The sequence below is a fragment of the Pygocentrus nattereri genome, chromosome 28, assembly GCF_015220715.1.
Source record: "Pygocentrus nattereri isolate fPygNat1 chromosome 28, fPygNat1.pri, whole genome shotgun sequence".
Lineage (NCBI taxonomy): Eukaryota > Metazoa > Chordata > Actinopteri > Characiformes > Serrasalmidae > Pygocentrus > Pygocentrus nattereri.
In genome coordinates, this window is record NC_051238.1 from 23141495 (window position 1) to 23163533 (window position 22039).

The 22039-nt window shown below is 37.2% G+C and overlaps 2 protein-coding genes across 4 annotated transcripts; one reads left to right on the top strand and one right to left on the bottom strand.

Annotated features, from left to right (window-relative positions):
- Positions 1-1521: 1521 nt before the first annotated feature.
- On the top strand, positions 1522-13779 carry LOC108441997 (interleukin-6 receptor subunit beta). 3 transcript variants are annotated; one of them, XM_017721814.2, is made up of 17 exons: positions 1525-1677; positions 1924-2015; positions 2104-2157; positions 2864-2965; positions 3067-3181; positions 3805-3938; positions 4064-4197; positions 4449-4587; positions 4670-4755; positions 4857-5070; positions 5752-5931; positions 11043-11144; positions 11221-11367; positions 11483-11623; positions 11709-11793; positions 12272-12353; positions 12771-13779. In XM_017721814.2, exons 2-17 carry the CDS (start codon positions 1961-1963, stop codon positions 13044-13046), a joined length of 2046 nt encoding a protein of 681 aa, XP_017577303.1. In that variant the 5' UTR covers positions 1525-1677; positions 1924-1960; the 3' UTR covers positions 13047-13779. The 3 variants fall into 3 exon arrangements, with proteins under 3 accessions (XP_037391682.1, XP_017577304.1, XP_017577303.1); XM_037535785.1 differs by lacking the exon at positions 11221-11367 and having other exon boundaries at positions 1522-1677; XM_017721815.2 differs by having other exon boundaries at positions 1524-2015.
- On the bottom strand, positions 13418-21989 carry nudt12 (nudix (nucleoside diphosphate linked moiety X)-type motif 12). Its single transcript, XM_017721816.2, has 7 exons — positions 21896-21989; positions 20574-20790; positions 19829-20403; positions 18503-18670; positions 18289-18402; positions 14900-15099; positions 13418-14264 (listed from the first exon to the last, which is right to left on the bottom strand). The coding sequence occupies exons 2-7, from the start codon at positions 20777-20779 to the stop codon at positions 14154-14156; spliced, it is 1374 nt and encodes a 457-aa protein (XP_017577305.2). The 5' UTR covers positions 20780-20790; positions 21896-21989; the 3' UTR covers positions 13418-14153.
- Between the last annotated feature and the right edge of the window lie 50 nt (positions 21990-22039).

A 22039-nucleotide genomic window follows, 5' to 3' on the forward strand; every position in this document is an offset into this window, starting at 1 on the left:
CAGTTCCACTGCTCCAAAGCCCAAATCTGGGGGGCTTATTACCCCCAATAGCTGGTGCTCAGCTTTAAGCACAGTGCCCTTTAGCTGAAGTGCAGCTACTCCAGAGCGTTCTATGGGCAAGACATTCCATGGAGAGTGTACTCTTAAGTACTTAATATAATCTTATTTTCTAATCAAAATGTATTTTCTGTCTAAACTATATTTAAATTAAGGGCTTATGTGGAGTGATTATTATGAATATTTTAATTATGGGAACACTCTACCAATATAAATGTTACAGACTATCTAAATTTAGTACTGTTAATATACCATTGGCTGTGAGGTAATTGTCTGATTCTCAAACAGGTGTGAAGTGGGGTCCAGTAGTCTGAGACCACTAGTGAACATGCTTCTATTTGCTGTTTTTTTATTGCAAATGATATTATCAACATAACAATTTGTCAAAAGTAGAATCTTTGGATTTTTTTTTAAAGAATTTGAGAATTTAAGTATTTTGTATGTCCCTCTTTTTACTTTGTCAGCGTGCACTTAAGATGACATCCACAAATTTGTACAAAATTCTCTGATGAGTAGATCAAATCCAACTGAGAGCTTTCTTCAATGGAAGAAAGAAGACAAAAAAATCATGAAGGCATTAACTAGATCAGAAGGTTGTGTGTTCAAATCACGTCAGGGTCAAGCGTTTCTTTGTGGTATGACTCCTGACTATTAAGCCCTATTCATGACTGTTGACTTCAAAACATGCTACACCCTCCTGATAGGGCCTGCCTATTGGGGCAGTTGTGGGCTGAAGGATAGGGAACTGGCCCTGTGACCGGAAAGTCACCGGTTCGATCCCCAGAGCCGACAGTCCATGACTGAGGTGTCCTTGAGCAAGACACCTAACCCCCAACTGCTCCCTGGATGCTGCGGATTGGGCTGCCCACCGCTCTGGGCAAGTGTGCTTACTGCCCCCTAGTGTGCATGTGGTGTTTCACTTCACGGATGGGTTAAATGCAGAGGTGGAACTTCCCCGGTTGTGGGATTAAAAAAGTATCACTTAACATGGTCAGTGTCACACCTTTCCTTACATTTGAATAGTGACCAAGAAATAGTGCATAATCTTGACTATTTCTTCATATGACTGGTCACAACGTTTTTGTTTTGAACTTTTCAAAATTCTACTATGTTCTACTGGAATTTTAGACTTGGAGCTGGCAGGAATCAAGCCTGGCAGTGTCTAGTTTAATTGACCCCAGTGATCAACTAAATTCGCTTTAATGGCTGAATTACTACGAGGGCAATTCGTTTTCCACATGGCACCAGGTGGTGTTGGATAAACGTTTTCCTTTAATAAATGAAAGGATCATTTAAAAGCTGTGTTTTGTGTGCACTCAGGTTGCCTTTATCTGAAACAATTAAGCATGGCCAAAATGCAAAACCAGAAGAAATTGGTTAGTACTTTTTTTTTTTTTACAGCACTTTATACTTATTATTAGTTATTATTATTAATCACTTTATCAGAAACACCTATTTTATAGTGTCATGTTGCCGACCTTCCTTGGAATCAAGATTGCATAACTCTCTAACTATGTAACCACAGAAAGATGATGCAAGTTGCTGCAACAACTGGCTTATTACAAATGTTGTTCTCTTCCTGACAGTACCGAACAGCATGCACGGTGATGACAAGCAAAGGCAAGTCAATTTTTGATTCTGCATTACTTCTATACTGAATTGTTCTAGGCCACTGCATGTCTACATGCATAGGCCACCCTTATAATATGGTAAATATAGGCCATATGATGTGAATTTTGCTGCATACATTCTTAAAAAGGCATAGCTGTTACTCTCTCTTCATTTCATAGTGAAAATGTGCATGTCAGATGTGTTTGTGAATGTGTCAATAATTATTTCATGTTATAACTTGAATGAATATTACAGAGGGGTTCTTCTTCAAGGTTAATTTCTAAAGGAGAATATGAGCAGCAGCTGCACTTTCTGCCTCTTTTCCTATTTGGTCTGCTTATGTCATTGTGAGTAGTACAAAATTGAAATCTTGTTTTAATTTGAGCCAATGAACAAATTGAACTAAACTCATTTTTAATCATTTGTAATAAACAGATACACTTACCTTACAATGGCAAGGGAAGCAATCGAAAATTTACACTTACACAGGTAAATGCATTCTTATACACCTACATTTAGACTATCAGATTATGTTTATGAGCCATTCTTTCATTTACCTTTTTCGACAGAAGGAAGAGAGCCACCAAATCTCACTTCAGGCTTGATCATAACACCTTTTTTATATACCTTTTTCATGCTCCATCAGTCTGAAGGGCGCTTTCAAGTTTCAAAGCAACGGTTGATCATGCAAAGGATTCTTTACAGAACCATTTTCTTTACTAAAGAAAATAAATAACCATGTTTTTGAGTGTAAGTCAGTGTCGTCCACACATTTAAAGTTAAACGCAAGTTTAAACACCTGCAATGGATTTTTTTTGTTGTTGTTGTTGGAAGAAAAAAAAAAAAAAGAAGTTAACACATGATCTTCAGGAAACGTAATTATGGCATTTTTCTAGCAAATTTCAGTGCACAATTTGGATTTTTTGCTGAATTTAATACACTGGAAAAAGTAAAACAGTAAATATAGAATATGTTGTGACTTTGCACAGGCCACATTTTGTGTTTTATGTGTTAACTCATTTTCAGAATTCAACAAAAAATGTCATTTGACCGGGGCACACCAAGCTTTTGCATACAACACCTATTTCAAGTGTGTCATCGCTGACTATTCTGTAGTGGAAATATTCTTTGTTTGAGCAATTGATGGACATTATGCAGCACTTGCACATTATTCATGTTCTATTGTTCTTAACAGAACTTACTGTGACTGGTAAAGACGTGAAAGCATGTAAGGACCAAAAAGGCATTTGCGTTTTGGATACTGACGACTGTGGTTCTGTTTCAGAACAGGGGAGCGGTAAAGCTTGGATTCAGTCATTTTCTGAGATATTTAATGTCATATTGTTTCACTGTATTTCCAGTTACTGTTCTTATTTGTATGTTTTCACTCCATGCTAGACACGTTTTTGAACACATCGTGTCGTTTTCTTAAGAACAAGGAGTCCTTTGGGTGCAAATGGACTTATTTAAATGATGTCAAAACCAAGATGATACACTCATTTATTTTCACTCGGTAAGTCTTTTATTGTCTGAAAATTCATAAAAACCTGTAAGTACAGAACAGAAAGTTTTAAGATTCCACACTATTTCTATGTCATTATTCGAATGTAAGCAAATTTGTGATGCTGACCATGTTAAGGCCTTTGTTCCAAAAGATGCTTTTTATTCTTATTCCTTCTATTGAAGCACCTGTTCAGACGACTCTCAGGTGGATCTGATTTACAGAGGCTTAGGTTTACGGCAACTCAGCCAAAGTGGGACAAATAGACACCACTACTTTTTTGGTCCACCTCTGTTGCTGCAGTGTGTGTTGGTCATCCTCTAGTCCTTTGTCAGTGGTCACAGGACATTGCCCACAGGACTTGTACTAGCACTACACACACTTCTCCCAAATTTTTATTTAGCCACTTCTGTGTTTTGAGTACAGCTCAGAAGGGCTTTTACTTTACTAAGACTTGTTTGAATGTTACAATCAAGCTTATAAAATGACTAAGCTGGCTAAAATTGGCTGATTTAAGTCAGAGTACTTCTTTTGAGTCCTAACACATTACAGGAGCTTCCATAGAATCAACTCCATTTATTGTAATCCTGTTTCTGTTGCATGCTCACTGTGATGTTATTTCTTCTCTATTTCAGAGACAAAGGCTTCACCTACTGCCCTGAAATTTTAAACGAACTTTCTGCTTTTAACTTAATCATAAAGTCAAAGGATCCCCATAACAAAATTGAAAGATTTTCAGAAGTCTACTCCATAACTATAGAAGACATAGGTATGCTAACAATTACTCATCATAGTCGCTTTTACAAGAGTGAAGGTTTTGGTTTTGCCTTAGAATTTGTATTGTGAGTTAAAATATGAAAAAATATTTGAAAATCACACGGATCTGTGTTTTAGTCCAGTTTCCACGTCCTGATGGCATATTAGTGGATGCTACAGAGACGTCACTGAATGTAACATGGATCAAAGGATGGAAAAGCAAAAAATGTCTTGTACGGTACAAACAGTCAACCATGAATGAATGGACGGAGGTACGATTAAATGAAATAAAGTGATAATTTAACTTTTTGGGTAGATATTTTGGGTAGAATCTATCAACGAAATCTTGGCTGATGTGTTGATTATATACTTGACATGTAGATTCTAACCTAGACTGAAGCTTCTTGGAAATCAGCCATCAAGAAATCTATCTAGTGGGTCCACAGTTTAAGAGCAGTGCAGGAATCATACGATTCTTGTTTAAAATGTACTTACATGTATATCTCACTCCATTATCCTCAAGGAAGAAGATTCTGAAATGTTTCATGTTATTGAGGGCCTGCAACCTTGTAGCCAGTACAGTCTTACTGTTGCCTGCATTGGGGAATATGGAATGCTGAGTGAATGGAGCACACAATTTCAAGCAAAGACATTAGAGGGTGGTAAGCAGGGAAAGTGTGGACTGTAAGACTAATAAGACTGTTCTGGATAGTCATATCTACCTAACATCTTTTCTATTTTTAGTCCCAACTGCACCACCTAATGTCAGTTACCATGTTGCATCACTAGACAACACCTTCAGAACTCAGAAGCTCCTACTAGTATGGAAAGTAAGTTCAAGTTATAATGTGCACTGCTTAGTTTAAACACGGCAGCCTATTCATTTATTAAATAATTGTCCTTATGCATTTAACTATCCAATGCGCATTAGGCTTTAGAGATAAACGTGGCTCGAGGGGTCATTCTTGGATATGAGGTGGCCTACACATCAACCAAGCAAGCAGCTCTGAACAAAATAACTACCAGTAACCTTAAAGCGGAGTTAGAGGTGGCTCCAGGAGACTACAACATAACATTGATGGCCTACAACAGTGCTGGCCAATCTCCTGTTCGTCATGTTAGAATCAACACTGCTTCTCATGAAAGTAAGCTGCTATTTCTCTTCCTATTTTTATACTTGTTCTTTTCATATAAACATTTGTAGAGTTTTTAGGCTGCATGTTCGTCTTGGCAAGAGATAAAATCTGGATAACATCTTTCAACTGTCACTGAAGCATCACATCGTTCACAGTCTTTTCCTGATTGTGCAATACTCGGGTGCATGTCAGTTTTATCTGCCTCTGAGGAAACTAGATATTTTGCTGTGTTTATGTTGCCATGTTACGCCCCCCCCCAACCACCCTCCCGCCTGCTGTAATGGTCTCATGCTAATACAAAGTTATTTGTTTCTGAATTTAAAAGTTTTGTTCATATACTTGCCTTATGAAAAACGCTAAACTACGCTATTGTCATAACGTGTTTAAGTTTAACTGGGAACTGAGTTTCCCAAAAGCATCTTGGCACAAAAATGACTCTTAAACAGTGGCAAGAGCATCACAGTTAACATGCTCTCTAACATCTTGAAACTAGGAAGCTTTTGGGAAACTGGGCTCTGTTTTTTTATTTCATGCAGTCATTTTTCTGGCCTCCCGTCAGCTTATTTTGAGGAAATTAGAAAAAGTGGAGTGAAAAATCAGTTAATTAACAGATATTACATTTTAAAGTATACTTATCAAAATATATCCCGTGTTTATGTAAAGGACATTCTTTTAATGGTTCACAAACAGGTTTGCCGGGAGTCAGAGGACTCTGGGCCAGCACTGAAGTAGATTCACTGAGGATTCGATGGGAGACAGAGAAGGCAGCTGTGAATGTTAGCGAGTTTGCCATTGAGTGGTTTTCGCCTGGACTTGCCTCTAGTCAGTGGAAAAGAGTTAATGGTGCCACATTTTCAACTGTTCTAACAGGTAAATCCAGCAAAAGATTTACTTATTGTTATTTTTTTTTTATTAGGATGCAACACTACTGCCCTATTGGATACAAACCATATCGGAGGGGTTTATGGAAATTTGTAAAACTGTAAATTCCCAAATATTATATAATTATTATACACCATGTGACATTTTACTTTTAAAGGTTAAACTTACAATTGATTACTCTTTCACACCCAAGTCAGAGCTGCCTAGAGTAATGGATATTGAAATACTGCTTATTACTATTACTATCTCTGACCACTCACCCGTTGCACTAAAGTGGCATATAGGCTGTAGACCAACCTCTAAACAATGGAGACTTAATGCGTCCCTCCTTAACGATAAAGAATTTACCAGTTTTATCGTAACAGAATTTAAAAACTATTTGGATACTAATGTCTCATCAGAAACATCACCTCTTATACTGTGGAACTGTGCCAAAGCGTATATCCGGGGTCGTATTATCTCATACACATGCATTACAAAAAGAATAAAAAATGTCAAACATCAGAAATTAGAGGACAAAATAAAGGATTTAGAAAAGCAACATAAACAAACCACTTCAACTAGACTTAATAAGCTCTTAACGCAACCCGTAGAGAACCTACCTGTTTGGTATCAGAGAAGGTTGAGAGAAGCTTAAGGTTTGCCAACCAGCAATATTATGAATATGGTAACAGAGCAAGTAGGTTATTAGCATTTAAATTGAAAATGCAACAATCCTCTAACATAGTGCAGAAAATAAAGTCTAAGAATATAAAATTTTGTACCAAACCAGATGAGACAGCAGAATCTGTTGCAGAATTTTACAAATGTTTATATGTTTCTGAGGACATACAACTCAAAACATTCTTGAAAGACATAAATTTACATTTACGGCATTTTGGCTGATGCTCTTAACCAGAGCGACTTACAGTTTGATCATTTTTTTACACAGGTAGGCGAAGGTGGTGTTAGGAGTCTTGCCCAAGGACTCTTATTGGTATAGTGTAGGGTGTTTACCCAGGTGGGGGATTGAACCCCAGTCTACAGCGTAGAAGGCAGAGGTGTTACCCACTACACTATCCAGCTATCCAAATTTGACAACACTAACAGAATCAATGGCCAAGGAATTAAATGAACCAACTGAGGAATGGGAAATTAAGCAGGTGATCTCAAATCTGAAAAATAATAAAAGCCCAGGACCAGATGGATTTGTGAATTTTACAGAACCTTTATTTTATCTCCTCTGTTATTAAAAGCATATCATCATGTGTTTGAGTTTAAAGTTTTAGCCCCCTCCTGGAAAGAAGCAACCATAGTAGTAATACATAAAGAGGGCAATTATCCAAATGATCCATCCTGATCAGACTGGTTTTATCACATATCACCTTGCTATGGAGATAACATCAGAGGATTACTTAATATAATGTCCTATCAAAAAGATAAAGAAAAAGAAGCAATAATTATATCATTGGATGCCGAAAAGGCCTTTGATCGTGTATCATGGCAATATCTGTTTCAAACATTAAAACGGTGTAAATTCGGCCCTAATTTCATTAATTGCATGCAGACGCTCTATTCAGACCCACAGGCTGCCGTCAGAGTTAATGGGTGTAGGTCAGAGAAATTTACATTAAAATGCGGTTCTAGACAGGGCTGTTCGCTCTCGCCCCTTCTGTTTGCAATCAGTATTGAACCACTAGCACAGCTCATCAGAGAAGATAATAATATAATAGGAATCGAAATAAATAAAGAAGAACATAAATTATCCCATTATGCAGATGGTGTACTACTGTCCTTAACAGAACCAATAAAAACGATACCACACTTTTCTCAGTATGGATACTATTCAGGATATAAAATCAATGTGGAAGAAAAACAGAAGCTATGGATATTAATGGCAAAATACTACAAAGTGTACAACTCCAGAGTGGATTCAAATGGCCAAAAGATGGTATTAAATATCTTGGCATACACATCCCTAAATCTGTACAAAATCTTTAATGATGCTAATTATAAAAAATAACTTGGGTGTATTAGTAAAGATTTGGACCGATGGTCCACACTCCTCCTTTCTCTGCTAGGTCATATTAAAAGTATATGTATGAATGTCTTGCCCATGTTGCTTTATTTTTTATCAGATGTTACCCATTGAAGTTACAAAGTTTACTTTTAATAATTTGGATAAATTGATTTCTCGGTTTATATCGCAAAGAAACCGTCCGAGAAGACATTGTAGCTAACCAAATCAGATGGAGGGCTTAAATTGCCTAACTTAAAATATTATTTCTGGGCTGCACAGATGAAGTCCTTATTAACATGGTTCCAGAATAATATATGTACACGCTGGCTTAATATCAAAAAAAGCATGTGTCCAGAGCCCCTTCATGTCTTACCATTCTCGGATGCCCCTATAAAAGAATTGGGACAATGGACTGCAGTTACCCTTAAGATATGGAAAAAAATACAATCAGTATTTGGGCTGCCCAAGACAATCTCAGTATTAATAAGTATCGGACATATGAAAACCTTTATGCCCAACAGTCTGGATACAGGGTTTAAAAGATGGTCAGAGTACGGTTTAACCAAACTGTATCAGATGTTGGACAGGGGTCACCTCAAGACATCTGAACAGCTGGAAAATGAATTTGCCCTCCACAAAACAGTGCAGCTGAGACATTTTCTTAGTACACACAAAGAATGGGAAAAACTTTTAAAACCTAAACATATAGAAAATTATTTAATGGAATTACAAACAAAAAATAATGGGGAAAAAATCATTTGTAAACTGTATTAAATATTCCTGTCTATGAATCTAAATAACTCCTTAAATATAAAGCAGAGATGGAAATCAGATTTAAATGTGGAAATAACAGAGTACTTGGCACAAAATATGCACTGAAGCATGTCTAGTGACCAGTTCATACATCTGGAGAGAATTCAAATGGAAAGTCATCACCAGATATTTCCGAACGCCAGAAATAGTGCTGAAGATGGGTCTAACGCATAATAGTTCATGTTGGAGAAATTGTGGAGCACAAATTGGAAACCATACTCGCATATTTTGGCTGTGCCCTAAGTTACAGGTGTTCTGGAACAAAGCATTCGATGCTCTTAAGGAAGTGTTTCAGCAGAATATTCCACAAGATCCTAGAGTAACAATACCGGGAGTAATACCGGATAACCTAGAGGGAAGATCTAAGAAATACCTTCTAGGAATATTACTAACAGTAGCTCTGAAATGTATTGCAATTAAATGGATGAATCCAGACCCTCCCACATATAATTTATGCATCCAAAAGGTATGAGATGTCTACCAAATGGAACAAATAACATACTTATTAAGAATTCAAAAAGATGTATTTACTAAGAGATGGGGCCCAGTTAGAGATTTTCTAATGCAGTTTTTTTTATTATTTAATGATGTCATACATCATTTTTATTGATTTTTTTTATATGTTATTGGCTACTTTTATTTTAGAGTGGATCCCCTTTGTTGCTTATTCATGAAGAATGTTTGGAATACAGCTTGTACCCCCCCTGTAATTCTGTTAAAAAATAAATAATAAAAATAATAAAAGTTAAACTTACAAAAATAAGTAGTGCAGAGCAGAGCACAAACTAACATTAGGTCAAATTTGTAGTTAAACAGGTTCAAGTACAACATGCTTCTGATCTTATCACAGCAATGGCATCTGTAGATTTTGAAAGTGGACGCAGGTTTCTCAAGATTCACTTTTAAAAGCATTTTTGTACCATAAAAGTAACTTTATCACTCAGAATTACTAATAAAATATTAACCCTTCTTTTTCTAATGAATAAATATAATTAAAAAAAAAAACTCTTTACAAAATGATGTTTAATGTGACGTTTGGATGCATTTGACATGGTGTTGTTCTAACCGTGATGGTGTTTTATGTTCAGGTTTATCAGTTCAGCCTGGAGCCATGAATGCTAGCACAATGGCATATATGTATTAAGCTATTGGAGTCCTCAGAAATAGGTGATTCTAGGCTTACCCAAGCCATTAATTCGTTACTGTACAAAACAGTCAATTTAACAAATGGAGTTGTTTTCACCCTCCACAGGCAGGGTTAGTTGTAACACAGAGTTACAATGAAGCCTCCTAAAATAAACAATAAGAAAAGTTTATATCTTCCCATATAAATTCAACGTAGTTTGTGAACGCAGATTCAACAAAACACGCTATATATGTGTTTTTACATGATGAATAAATGTGTTTAAATAAAATATTTGCAAATTTTATCATGCTGATATTTGCATTTCTACTTTGTGGTCAAAGATAAATTTGCCGCATTTGACCCAGCCTTTTTTCAGTGAATATATTTTTTAAATATTTGAAGCTGCAGTATGTAAGACACTTTTTTTGGTTAAATGAAAGAAGTTGCATTACTAAGTCGGGAGAAAATAAACATGCAAAAATGTTCTTCGCCCTGTTAAAACTGAAATAATCATTTAAAAGTCAAGAGTTTTTGGACCACACCATAGTAGTCTTCACATAATAATATAACATAGTGAGGCTCAAAAAGAAGGCTGGGCTTGATAATTAGCTTTCAAAGGCAAAATTAACGTTATACTGAAGACAGGGTGACTATAGTTGTTCATTTACTTACCTGTTGTTCACCAAGTTTTGACAGAGTCGTCTTTGAATACTCTATACATGCACTTGCAATCATCCAATTCATCTCCTAAGGGAAGGGGTCTAAAGCATAATCGACTTTACGAAATGCTCACATTTCCATCAGTAAGGTCTCCAAATCCCCAAATATTACATGGTGTAGTTTTACATTGGAAAGGCTGTCTGCTTCAAGCATAATAGAACTGTATTAATTATGTTTTGTGTCGATAAAACGTTCTGTAACCGTTATAGCTAGCCTGTCCATCTGTTACAATTAACCCCACCTATTGGGTTAGTTGTAATGTTTGCACTCACTCTAGGCTGAACTGTTCATAAACAGTACGTGCTGGAAACATTTGTATTAAAATGATCATCTTTCTCAAAAACTTTACAATTATTTAGCAAAAAACAAAACAAAAAATAGTTTGTGCTTCACTTTTCCATTATATGCTAGTTTAACAACTGTCCCCCAACTTTATTTCAGACAGTATCAAACAACTGGAGACCTACACTATCAATGTGTATCCCCTTTATGAAAGTCTCTGTGGACCTTCAGAGTCAATCCAGGCCAGCTTAGAGAATGGCAGTAAGTAAAGCTGTAACTCTTTATAAACCGTTTTCAAATCCTCCGAGTTGTCTAAGTGTGCCGTGGGTTTCTACAGCTCTGTTGGACATTGTCCACCTCGAGTGTGCGAATGTGACAAAAACATCTGTGACAGTCCGATGGGTGTGGCAAAGAAAAGCCAATGGCACGAATGTACTTCAGTACAGACTCGCATTAAGTGCACTAGATGAAAGTGAAACAAAATGTAAGCTTACAAATTTATTTTAAATGTATTTTTTTTTTCTTAAATGTTCATTTTAAACATCGCTTTACACTTTTTAATTGCTTTTGGACAATATGATTCTTTCCTTTTTCTTCAGCATTTACAGTTTTTCCACATCAGTGTCAACACTCATTCTACAAACTACGGACAAATGCCAAGTACTCTGTGTCTATTTACGGGGACACCAAGTCGGGTAACTTTGAAAAGGCAAATATTGAATTTACTACACCTCTTTATGGTAAGTAAACCTTTTCCTTTTGAATAGAGCCTGATAACTAATCTAATTGTTCATTTCAATGATTGCAATTTTATCCATTTTTCAGAAAACGATGAAATCATAAAAGTTGCAGTTCCAATAGTACTTCTGATATTTGGACTTGGTATTTTCTCCGTTCTCTCAAGAACAATGTACGTACTTTTTCTTTTGAGAGTTTATTTGGGGGCAGTCGTGGGCTGGAGGTTAGGGATCTGGCCCTGTGACCGGAACGTTGCCGGTTCGATCCCCAGGGCCGACAGTCCATGACTGAGGTGTCCTTGAGCAAGACACCTAACCCCCAACTGCTCCCCGGGCGCCGTGGATTGGGCTGCCCACCGCTCCGGGCAAGTGTGTGCTCACTGCCCCCTAGTGTGTGTGTGTGTTCACTAGTGTGCATGTGGTGTTTCACTTCACGGATGGGTTAAATGCGGAGGTGGAATTTCCCCAGTTGTGGGATCAAAAAAGTATCACTTAAAGCAGAGCAATTGCTTTACGTAATCCATAAAATGTTGCTAATATTTTCAAGTCCCTTTTCTTTGTTACAATACTTACAAAACATGTTCATGTTGTTCCTATTCCTGAACACACATCCATCATCTCACATTCTATCTTACAATTCTTCTTTTACAGTTATAAGGACTACTTCTTCCCCAGCATTGCCAACCCCAGCCATAGTCTTATTGGTCGCTGGCTGCTAAATCCTTTCCATGAGGTAAGTCTTTTGATTAAAACACATCTGTTCTTCTCAGATCAAGTACAATATGAGTCAAAGAGTAGGAGTTAATATAATATGTTTACATCACATGAAACATACATATCAAGAAAAATACAGGCTGCAGTGTAGTGATATTCATGTACAAAACCAAATAAACTGATAATAAACTGTCCCTAAAGTGGGTGGAATTCCATTTGATTACGTGCTTGGTGTGGAAAAAGCTCACCCACAACTCGAGTTTTTGCTGTTTTGAAGTTTGCTTTGGAGCTAAATGACAGAAAAGCTGAAAAAGTTGAGAAACGAAAGAAATATCAGAGAAAATATGTGGGCCATTTTCAAATACGCTCCAACATCTTTCATATAAACAGTACAGAATCTGTGAAATCATTGCATAAATACAAACTTCTTTGACAGAAAGATGCTGTTATGAGGGTGCTACAGTTGGAAGATTTCTCAATGACCAATCAACTCATTGAAAAGGCTCTCATGCAAATGGAGCACCAAAAGTTCTCAGAAAAAGAGGTGGCTGATGAAGACATGATGTACCTTCCTGATAACAGTGCAGTGGAAAATGATGGTGCGGAAAATTCTGAGACTTCCCCAAGTCTTACTGAGTATGTTGATTTGCCTTTGTTTCCAGATAACTTTGGTTATGTTGAAAATTGTTACATACCTGAGAGTACTAGCTAAGATTGCTGAATGCCGAGAATGACAAAAGAGACCGTTCCTTAACTGTGCATTCTTTAACAGCCTAGACAGCAACCTGATTATTACAACAGGTGTTGACAACTGCATCTTTAAGAAATTATCTACACTGCTTAATATATCTTTAACTGTGCTTCCCATTGTCTAACATATGTAACAATATCATTTAGACATCAGAGGAACATGGACTTTTCGCCAGGACGATTAATGCCAATTTAAGAAGCTCTTACTTTATGTAAACTTATAGTCTGTAATTTAATTAATGTATTTTAATACTTAACAGTATAATACTTTATGTGAAGTTCCATGTTAATAATACACAAATTCTCTGCCACATATCAAAAGGGAGACTGTGACATTGTGGTACATTTTATTAAGAGAAATGACTAGTTTTTGTGAAGCTGTGATGGTGCAAGAACAACCTTTTTCCATTTGCAATAAGCTTACTAAACTCTTCTGAGTAGTGTACATTATTGTCTGTAAGATTTCCAGCTTTTATAAGAATATATTGATGAAATCATGGTGTAATTCTCATATATTATATGTTGTATAGTGTGTATTGTATTGCATAATGTTTACTGTATGTACATGTTACATTGTATGTTTATGTGCATTGTGCTACTATAGTGTTGTCAATGCAACAGAAACAACTACCACAGTCACACCATGTGGCAATAAAAGAATTCAAGTTTTTCACAATAAAATCCCATTTTATAAATCTTTACAGTTATCAAGTGAAATCAAAACCAAATATATTTCAAAGCAGAGTGCAGTGCAGTCCACACTCAACTGTAACTGAAACTAACTGAAAATTAAATTTACTGGGTTGGTCAATCCAACATGTATCATTTTTTCTGATCATCTGAATCTGCATTTCATCTTATTTCAGTTGCATCTCGAACACATCTTCAACTTTTGACTCAGTGTTACACCCACATCCTCACTGGATTAGTCAAAACAAGTACATTCTCTAACATGTAGTGGTAGGTCAGCTACACATACAGAAGTGTTATAATCCACAGCTGTATCTGTTTCTATTTTCAAAGCATTTTTACAATTTTGACAAATGATAATGACAATTTAACATTCAGCTCAAAGGTTTGAGTTAATGCCAACCCAGTGTTTTACTAGGTAATGCGCAATAGCTTGTCTCGGAGGCATGGTGAAAACCGCTTGGTCGCTCTTTGCAATAGCATCTACGACCTGTAGAGTGGACCAAATTATGAAAATGAATATATTACATCTGATCAGGTTTGACCAAAAAACAAAAAAAAGACAAATCAAGTCAGAAACGGTGGAGATGCTATGTTAAATTAAAACTAAAAACGGATCTGTAAATTAAATTAATGTCAATTATTTTTGACCTGTATTACACTGAAAACAATACAAGAGTACATTCATGTTTTACCTCATCAATGTTATTGTTTTTTCAAAAAGATACACTTTTACTTTAGTTTTGAGTCTTGTAACATATTTCAAAAAAGTTGCAACAGTATAGCATTTATCCTTTGTCTAGCATTGATCCTGTGAATGGATGTATATTTGTGTTCATACTGTCTGCAAGCAAATGCACGTCAAAGTAAACTTCAAACATCACTGCTTTATTTATTTGCATTTTCCATACCATCCCAGCCTTTTCTGATTTGAGATTGTACATCATATTGATAAGACTTTTTGTGCATGGCTAACCATATTCGTGCATATATACTTTAGCTGGAACTTGACAGAGAAGAAAAGATGGTCAATCACTGTGCAAAAGGTGCTTGCCTTCATTGCAAAATGGGCAAATCTGAACTTGAAGAACAATAGGCTTACTTTGCAGAGCTGGGCAGTCTTACCTGTTGCCTTGTGAACCAGCGAGCCTCTTCAATTTCATTTTTATCAACCTTGATGTCTGTAGACACTGCTACTGACAAGCAGCCAATCATTAGTGAGGAGGGCATCGGCCAAGGCTGACAGGATACATACTGAACAGGGCCGACAGTAACACCACTCTCTTCCAGAACCTCTCTTCTAACTGCATTCTCAATGGTCTCACCTGTTTCAACAGACATACCATACAGTCAGGTCTATACATTTTACATCAGCAACGTTATTGTTATTTTAGCTGTCCATCACAGCACATTGGAGTTAAATGAATACAAGTTCACTGGACAAAAAATTGGTCAATTGGTCATTGGTGACCAATACGTAATAGCAGGTAATACCTCCACAAGTATGAATAAAACCTGCGATTCAATTTGGCATGGAATGGTCAAGTTTCTGGATGTAGGTGAAATCAGTGTTCAGCCAATTTGCATCAAAGAATTGTGCAGTTCGTCAAGATTTCGTGGATGGTCTAACTCGTCGTTCCAGGTAGTCCCACCAATTTTTTAAATCTGGAGATTTTGCGGGTCGGTCCAGATGTGCGAATGCTCCTGAAAGTTCATTGTGCCAATCAGTCCCATTTTCAGCCCTGTGAACTGTCATCTTGGAATAAGGGGATAGGAGTGTTATGTTCCTCAGTAAGATAATGAACAAAAGGATTTTCCAGCATCTCAGTGGCACTGTGGTTCAAATTTATTGTCATCTCAACCAACGAACCCATTTCTCCATAATCAACACCCCCAAAACATGACAGAGCCTCTTCCAGCTTGACTCACACCTTGCACGCAGCTGTCTACAATGAACATGACACCTAGCCTCACTCACATACAGGCAGAAACAAGATTCATCTGACCAGTTAACACGTATCCGGTCACAAATAGTCAAATTTTTGTGTCTCTTCACCCACTGTAACTGGGTAACTTTGTGAGCAGAAGTAAGCTATGGCTTCTAGTGTGCCACTCCGCTCCATATGTTCATGGTATGCAATTCCCTTTGGAGTGATTTTTCAAAAATTGTGAAGGACCTGCACTGACTTCTAGACTTCTAAGCGTTTTTTCAAGTCGTGAAACATGCTGGTGGTTCATTTCCCTCAGTGTCTTTCGGCCACAATTCTGATTAGAATGATCAGTAGACTCACATGACAGTACGCCTCGATACACCTGAAAATTCAGCTACTTCTTTGACATTACAACCTCTGACATGCCCAAATGCAATCACTACTTTTTGACAATCATTAACATCTGCTTTGCAAACCCATTTTCCATACATCAAACAAGACATTCACTGCACTGTCCCACCTCTTCTCAATCTGTCCTCAGTCCTGTCGCACACCCCACAGGTATTTATAGCCCAATCATCCTTGTGCAATGACCCTCTGCAGGAGACTGAAGTTACTATGACCTTAAACATGCAAAATGACAATTTTCTTTTTTTGTGGAGCATATTATGATAATGAGGTTAAAGTAGAAATTATAATTCTGTTTCCACAAGTTTGTGAAACTGTCCAAAATGTAATTAAAATCAGAATGTAATTATATGCACATCAAGTTCTACACATAAATGAAAATAGCACAAAGACAACATAAAATGTTGAAATTAAGAATTTTTGTTGTTTTTTTAAAAATTTGCCCATTTTGAATTTTATCACAGCAACACATTTAAAAAAAGCTGGGACAGGAGCACGTTTACCACTGTGTTGCAACATCCCTTCTTTTAAAAACACTCTGTAAACTCTTGGGAACGGCGGAGACCAACTGCTGTAGTTTTAAAAAGTTTTCCCATTCTTGCTTGATATAAGATTTCAGATGCCCAACGATTCGGGGTCTCCTTTGATGTATTTTTAGTTTCATAAACCACCAAAATGTTTTCTATGGTTGACAGGCCCGGAATGCAGGCAGGCCAGTTTAGCACCCAGACTCTTTTACTACAGAACCATGCTGTTGTAATACGTGCAGAATGTGGCTTGCCATTGTCTTGCTGAGATAACCAAGGCCTTCCCAGAAAATGACATTGTCTGGATGGCAGCATATGTTGCGCCAAAACCTATATATATCATTCAGCATTAATGGTGCCTTCATAGATTTGCATGTCACCCATGTTTTGTGTACTAATGCCCCCCACATCATCACGGATTTTGGCTTTTAAACTGTGTGCTGATAGCAAATCGGATGGACCCATTCCTCTATAGCCTGGAGGATGCAGCATTCCTGATGTCCAAAAGGAATTAAAAATTTAAAATCATCAGACTACAGGACACTTTTCCACTTCACCTCAGTCCATTTGTAAATTAGCTTGGGCCCAAAGAAGACGGCAGCACTTCTACACTTTTCTCCCTATCATTCTGGTACAAGATGACCTTTGAATCTTTTATCTATAAGATTTGTTCCAGAACTGTGCAAGCTTTTGTAAATGTTTTTTTTTTGACAAACTCTAATCTTATTGTTTCCACAATGTCATCTTACTGTTTCCTGTTTTTCACCAAAGGTTTACATCTTGTGGTACATCCTCAGTACTTACTCTGGTGAAGTCTTCTTTTGACTTTAACACAGATACGCCTACTTCCTGCAGGATGTTCTTGGTCTGTTGAAATGTTGTGTAGGGGTTCATAGTTTTTCTGTGGTCTTCTGGACTTTTTGGTGTTTCTGAACTGACCAGTGTGTTCTTTCTAAAATTTTAAAAATGTGGTTTCACACTTAAAGGTTTTTGCTATATCTCTGATAGATCAGTTACTGATGGTGCACATTGCTTGAAGTGCCAGCTCCTTGTAATTCATATTGAGAGTTAACAGCAACAGTTTCTGAATACTTCCGAAAATTCTGAACTTGAAATCAACTCAAGACCCTTTATCTGCTTACTTGTAAATAAAGCAATGAGGGAATAACACAGAAATGGAACAGGTGATCAGGCAATTGTCCAATTCAGTTTGAGTCCCTAAAATTGGAGTGTATGTATAAGTTGTAATTCTTATGGTTCACCTGATTTGATGTAAACAATTTCAAATTAAAACGGAAAGTCTGCATTTTATTTTAACTTGTAGACCACTAAAATAACAAGAACTTCATTGACATCTAAAAATGTACGGTCATAATTGTAGAATGTTTCTAAAGGACAATATACAAGTGGATAAGTAATAAGTCTTAATGTGTAATGCCAGTTTTTCTTTCTTCATAGATGTGATGTAATGAGTTGTAAAACAATGTCCAATTAACCCAAAACGAATGGTAAAACTGGGATGTCATTTTAAGTTCTAGGTTGAATTTTTAGCGTGTAGGTGTAACAGGACAGGTACTAGGACAACTCAGTGTGAACAGTTCCTACATTTGCATGAATAAGACATTCCTGTGCAAGGAATTTGATCTACCTGGTTCAATGAATCCAGCAAGGCAGGAGAACATCCCTGGAGGAAAAGTCTTCTTTCTCCCTAGTAAGCACTGATTCCCATCTGGGTGAATGACGAGCATGATCACAACAGGATCTGCCAAGTAAAATCGAAACAACAGCACAAATTATGTACTGGTGCATCTGCCAAACATGACTTCTAATAGATAACAAAAGCAAAATGGGAGGTTACTTGCCAACTCTAGGATAACATGTACTGTGGATTCCCTGAAGACTCCTGCAGCCCTCTGACAAGCAGGTTCTCTTGTAACCTCCTTCATCCACTTTGGTCTGGCCTCCACATGTTGGACAAAAACTGTACCGGCTGTGCCATGCAAGAACAGATCTGGCCTGTGCAATTACACCTATGTACAATCAAAATTAATATAAAGTAGGATTTTAAAATGTAAAATTTCTGCATAGTGGCAAAAAAAGATGTCAAGAAAATCTCCCAGAGTGGTTTGAAGTGACTCTTTTGTGCTGTAAATAAAATGACATATTCAGATTTCTGTACAGAAGAGGTGACAGGAACCACAAGTTGCAAAATTTACAATGTAAATATAGCCAAAATGCAATTAATGCAAAATATTTGATTAACTACCCAACATGACCAGTTAACCAACACGTCTTCTGAGTATTATATCTCATGTATATCTCAGCACTTAAATGAGCACTGAACTATAAGCTGCACTTATTTTATTGTACTGCACTCTGTATTGTAGTTTATTGTATTGTATCTTATTGTTATTGTATTGCATTGAATGGCTCAGAGTTCTGCGTTCAACTCTTTCTTTTTCTCTTGGTGTCTGCAGTGACATTTGTTTCTAGCAGTATCTGAGCTCAGGACTGTCTTTTTCTCTAAGCTATTGGTAACTAGCAAAGATACTTTCTCTAGATTGACAAAGCACTTCTTGTAAGTCGCTCTGGATAAGAGCATCTGCTAAATACTGTAAATGTCATGTTAATAACGGTAAAGTAAACCTGAAAAAACCTTTCCTCAGTTGCTCTTTTGCCTTAGATGTACCTGCATGTGCCACTCCCATCAAGAATGTATGGGAAAAAAAAAAGTTCAGACCAAACCCTTATCTTAAACTACTATAGAACCATGTCTCAGGCATCACACAACACTGTCATTATTATTTTGTGTAATACCTTTTTGTGAAGTAGCTTTTAGAGGCACTTGAGACATCTGGTTCATGTCACTGCTGCTATATACTCTGCAAGTTTCTCTAGAATGAAACATTTCACATCAAACTACTTTGAATGACTGTTTATATCTTATAGAATTTTTAAAAAATTAGGCACAAATGACGCTTCAATTTTACCATACAGCTTGGTATTTGCAAAAGTGTATTACTTTACACAAATGCACTAGCATGTAAAAATAAAAAAAATAAAAAAAAATTTAAATGCCCATTTCCCAATTACCCATTACTATACCACCTGCCCCCAGGCATCCTCTTTACAATTATAAACAGTTTACTGAGAAATTTAATCAAAGATTAATTTAAGAGATGTCCCACCTGCTTCATCTTCATTTAGTAATAAAAGTCCTGGCATTGGCCCCTTAAGGAAGAATCTGTTTGAATCTGTGGACTTGAGGCTTTCTGTGGGATTGTCCTGGGTATTCAGAGCAAACCATGCAATAAGTCCATCCTCCTCTTCTGATAGCGGTGTAGAAGGTGAACGTTCTTGCTTCTCAACTCCCAGAAAAATAAGTACTGTGTCACTCTTTTCGATTAGTTCATCCACAGAGTCTCTTCTGAGCCTGCACAATTTTAACTTAGGCTTACTATTGTTCACTTCTTCTGGCCCTGATGTAACAAGAGGCTCCAAATGATGAAACAGAAGGAACACAGTCTTTGGGGAGATCTGTTTAGCTGCAAGCCACCCTGAGTCTGTCCTTTTATCACTCCTTCTGTCAAGATACTCTCTATTGAAGTAATTCTCATGATCCACAGCTCCTTTGTGAGGTAGAAGTTCATTAAGGCTGCTGTCCCCACCACTAACCAACAAACTGGCAATGTGTTTGTGACCCCAAAATTTTGCTATATCATGAGCAGTTTGGCCTGACTTGTTCATCAGATCTTTATCACTCCTGTTAAGAACAAAAATAATGATGACGGACAAAGATTGTTGTATCTTGGCCTGTATAAGTACTTGCATACTTATTTTGGCCTGTATATGTAGCTGTGTACATTTTATGAATGCAATCGCAGCTTTAACTATTTAAGCAAGTAACTATGCATCTAACATTTTAAAACTTACCCCTTTGAAAGTAATAATTTTACTACATCAAAGTGTCCATTTCTTGCAGCTAACATTAAGGCTGTCCAGCCTTGTTTCCCACTTTCATTGAGTAGATGACTGGAGTGAGAAATCATAGCAGAAACTCTCACTATGTCACCTCTGGATGCATTATCCAAGAACTGCTGAACCATCTCATCATTAGCTGTCATCTGAGCACTTGTCATGTTCAACTTAGCTAAAAAGAAAGAAAGAAAGAAAGAAAGAAAGAAAGAACAACTTAATACCCAACATCTTGATTAACACTTTACATTAACTTCCATTATAAATTAAAGTGCTCCCCCCCCCACTGTAACATTTTCAGTGCCATTGTGATACAGCACACAAAATATGCTGTTTTAGGACTGTGGGATTTAGAAGGAGTGTATGCTATTTAATATTTTCTTTCATCTCATATGATCTCCAAAATGGGGCTGCAACATTTTTTCCATTAGCATTTGAGATCATCTGACACAGCTAGTGTAACATAATCATACTGAATATCTAGTCACAAAGTCCCAGCTGTCATATTCCACACTGATGTCTGGATTTGGCACAACTATACAGGGGAATTGTACTTGATATGCTTCCCCTTTTCCCCTTGGGGAGGATGATTGCACAGCTGCAGTGAATGTTATTGTTAGCTGCAGTTACTACTATGAAATTGTATTGCGGTCAGTTGTGTGGACGAAAATGCCTTGTTGATGTGAGAGGTCAGAGGAGAATGGGCAGACTGGTTCCAGATGATAGAAAGACAACAGGAACTCAAATAACCAACCAAAATCTCTGAGGAACGTTTCCAACACCTTGCTGGAAGTCTGCCACGAAGAATTAAGGCAGTTCTGAAGGCAAAAGGGGGTCCAACCTTTTACTGTACCTAATAAAGTGTCTGGTGTGTGTATGTTACTACTGCTGCTCTGTCACCTCTATAGGACAGAGGCTACACTAACTTTATTTATATTCTTATAACAATCTCAGCATTTGGAACGTTAAGATTTAGAATAAAACAATTTCCCTTGCCAACATTTTGCAGTATAGGCCGCTGCATCACTTGGAAGCCCAGAGCCTTAACTCATTTAAATATGCGCAACCGTGTCTCCATTCCTGTTACAGACCCGCTGAACCCGCTCCTGCCTCTAACCGCTCGCCCCCACACGCTTCACCTGCGGAGGTCGGGGTCCTGGGGTCTTACCCCGCTTTTCTCACGCCTTAATTTAGATACTCAGGTCTCTTTCTCTGTATGATGGGATAAATTAGTGAAATAATAGCGGATAGTTTGTTAAATAGTGATTAAACGCTCAAACCTGATTCCAAAGACGAGAGAACCCACTACTCTGCGTAAACAGTGAGAGCGGAAGAAAGGTGAAAGTGCAGGATTTGCGCCATTCGCTACAGGCGCTGCCGACGTAATCGTGTGACGTAGGCACGCACATGTTCGGTACAAGCGC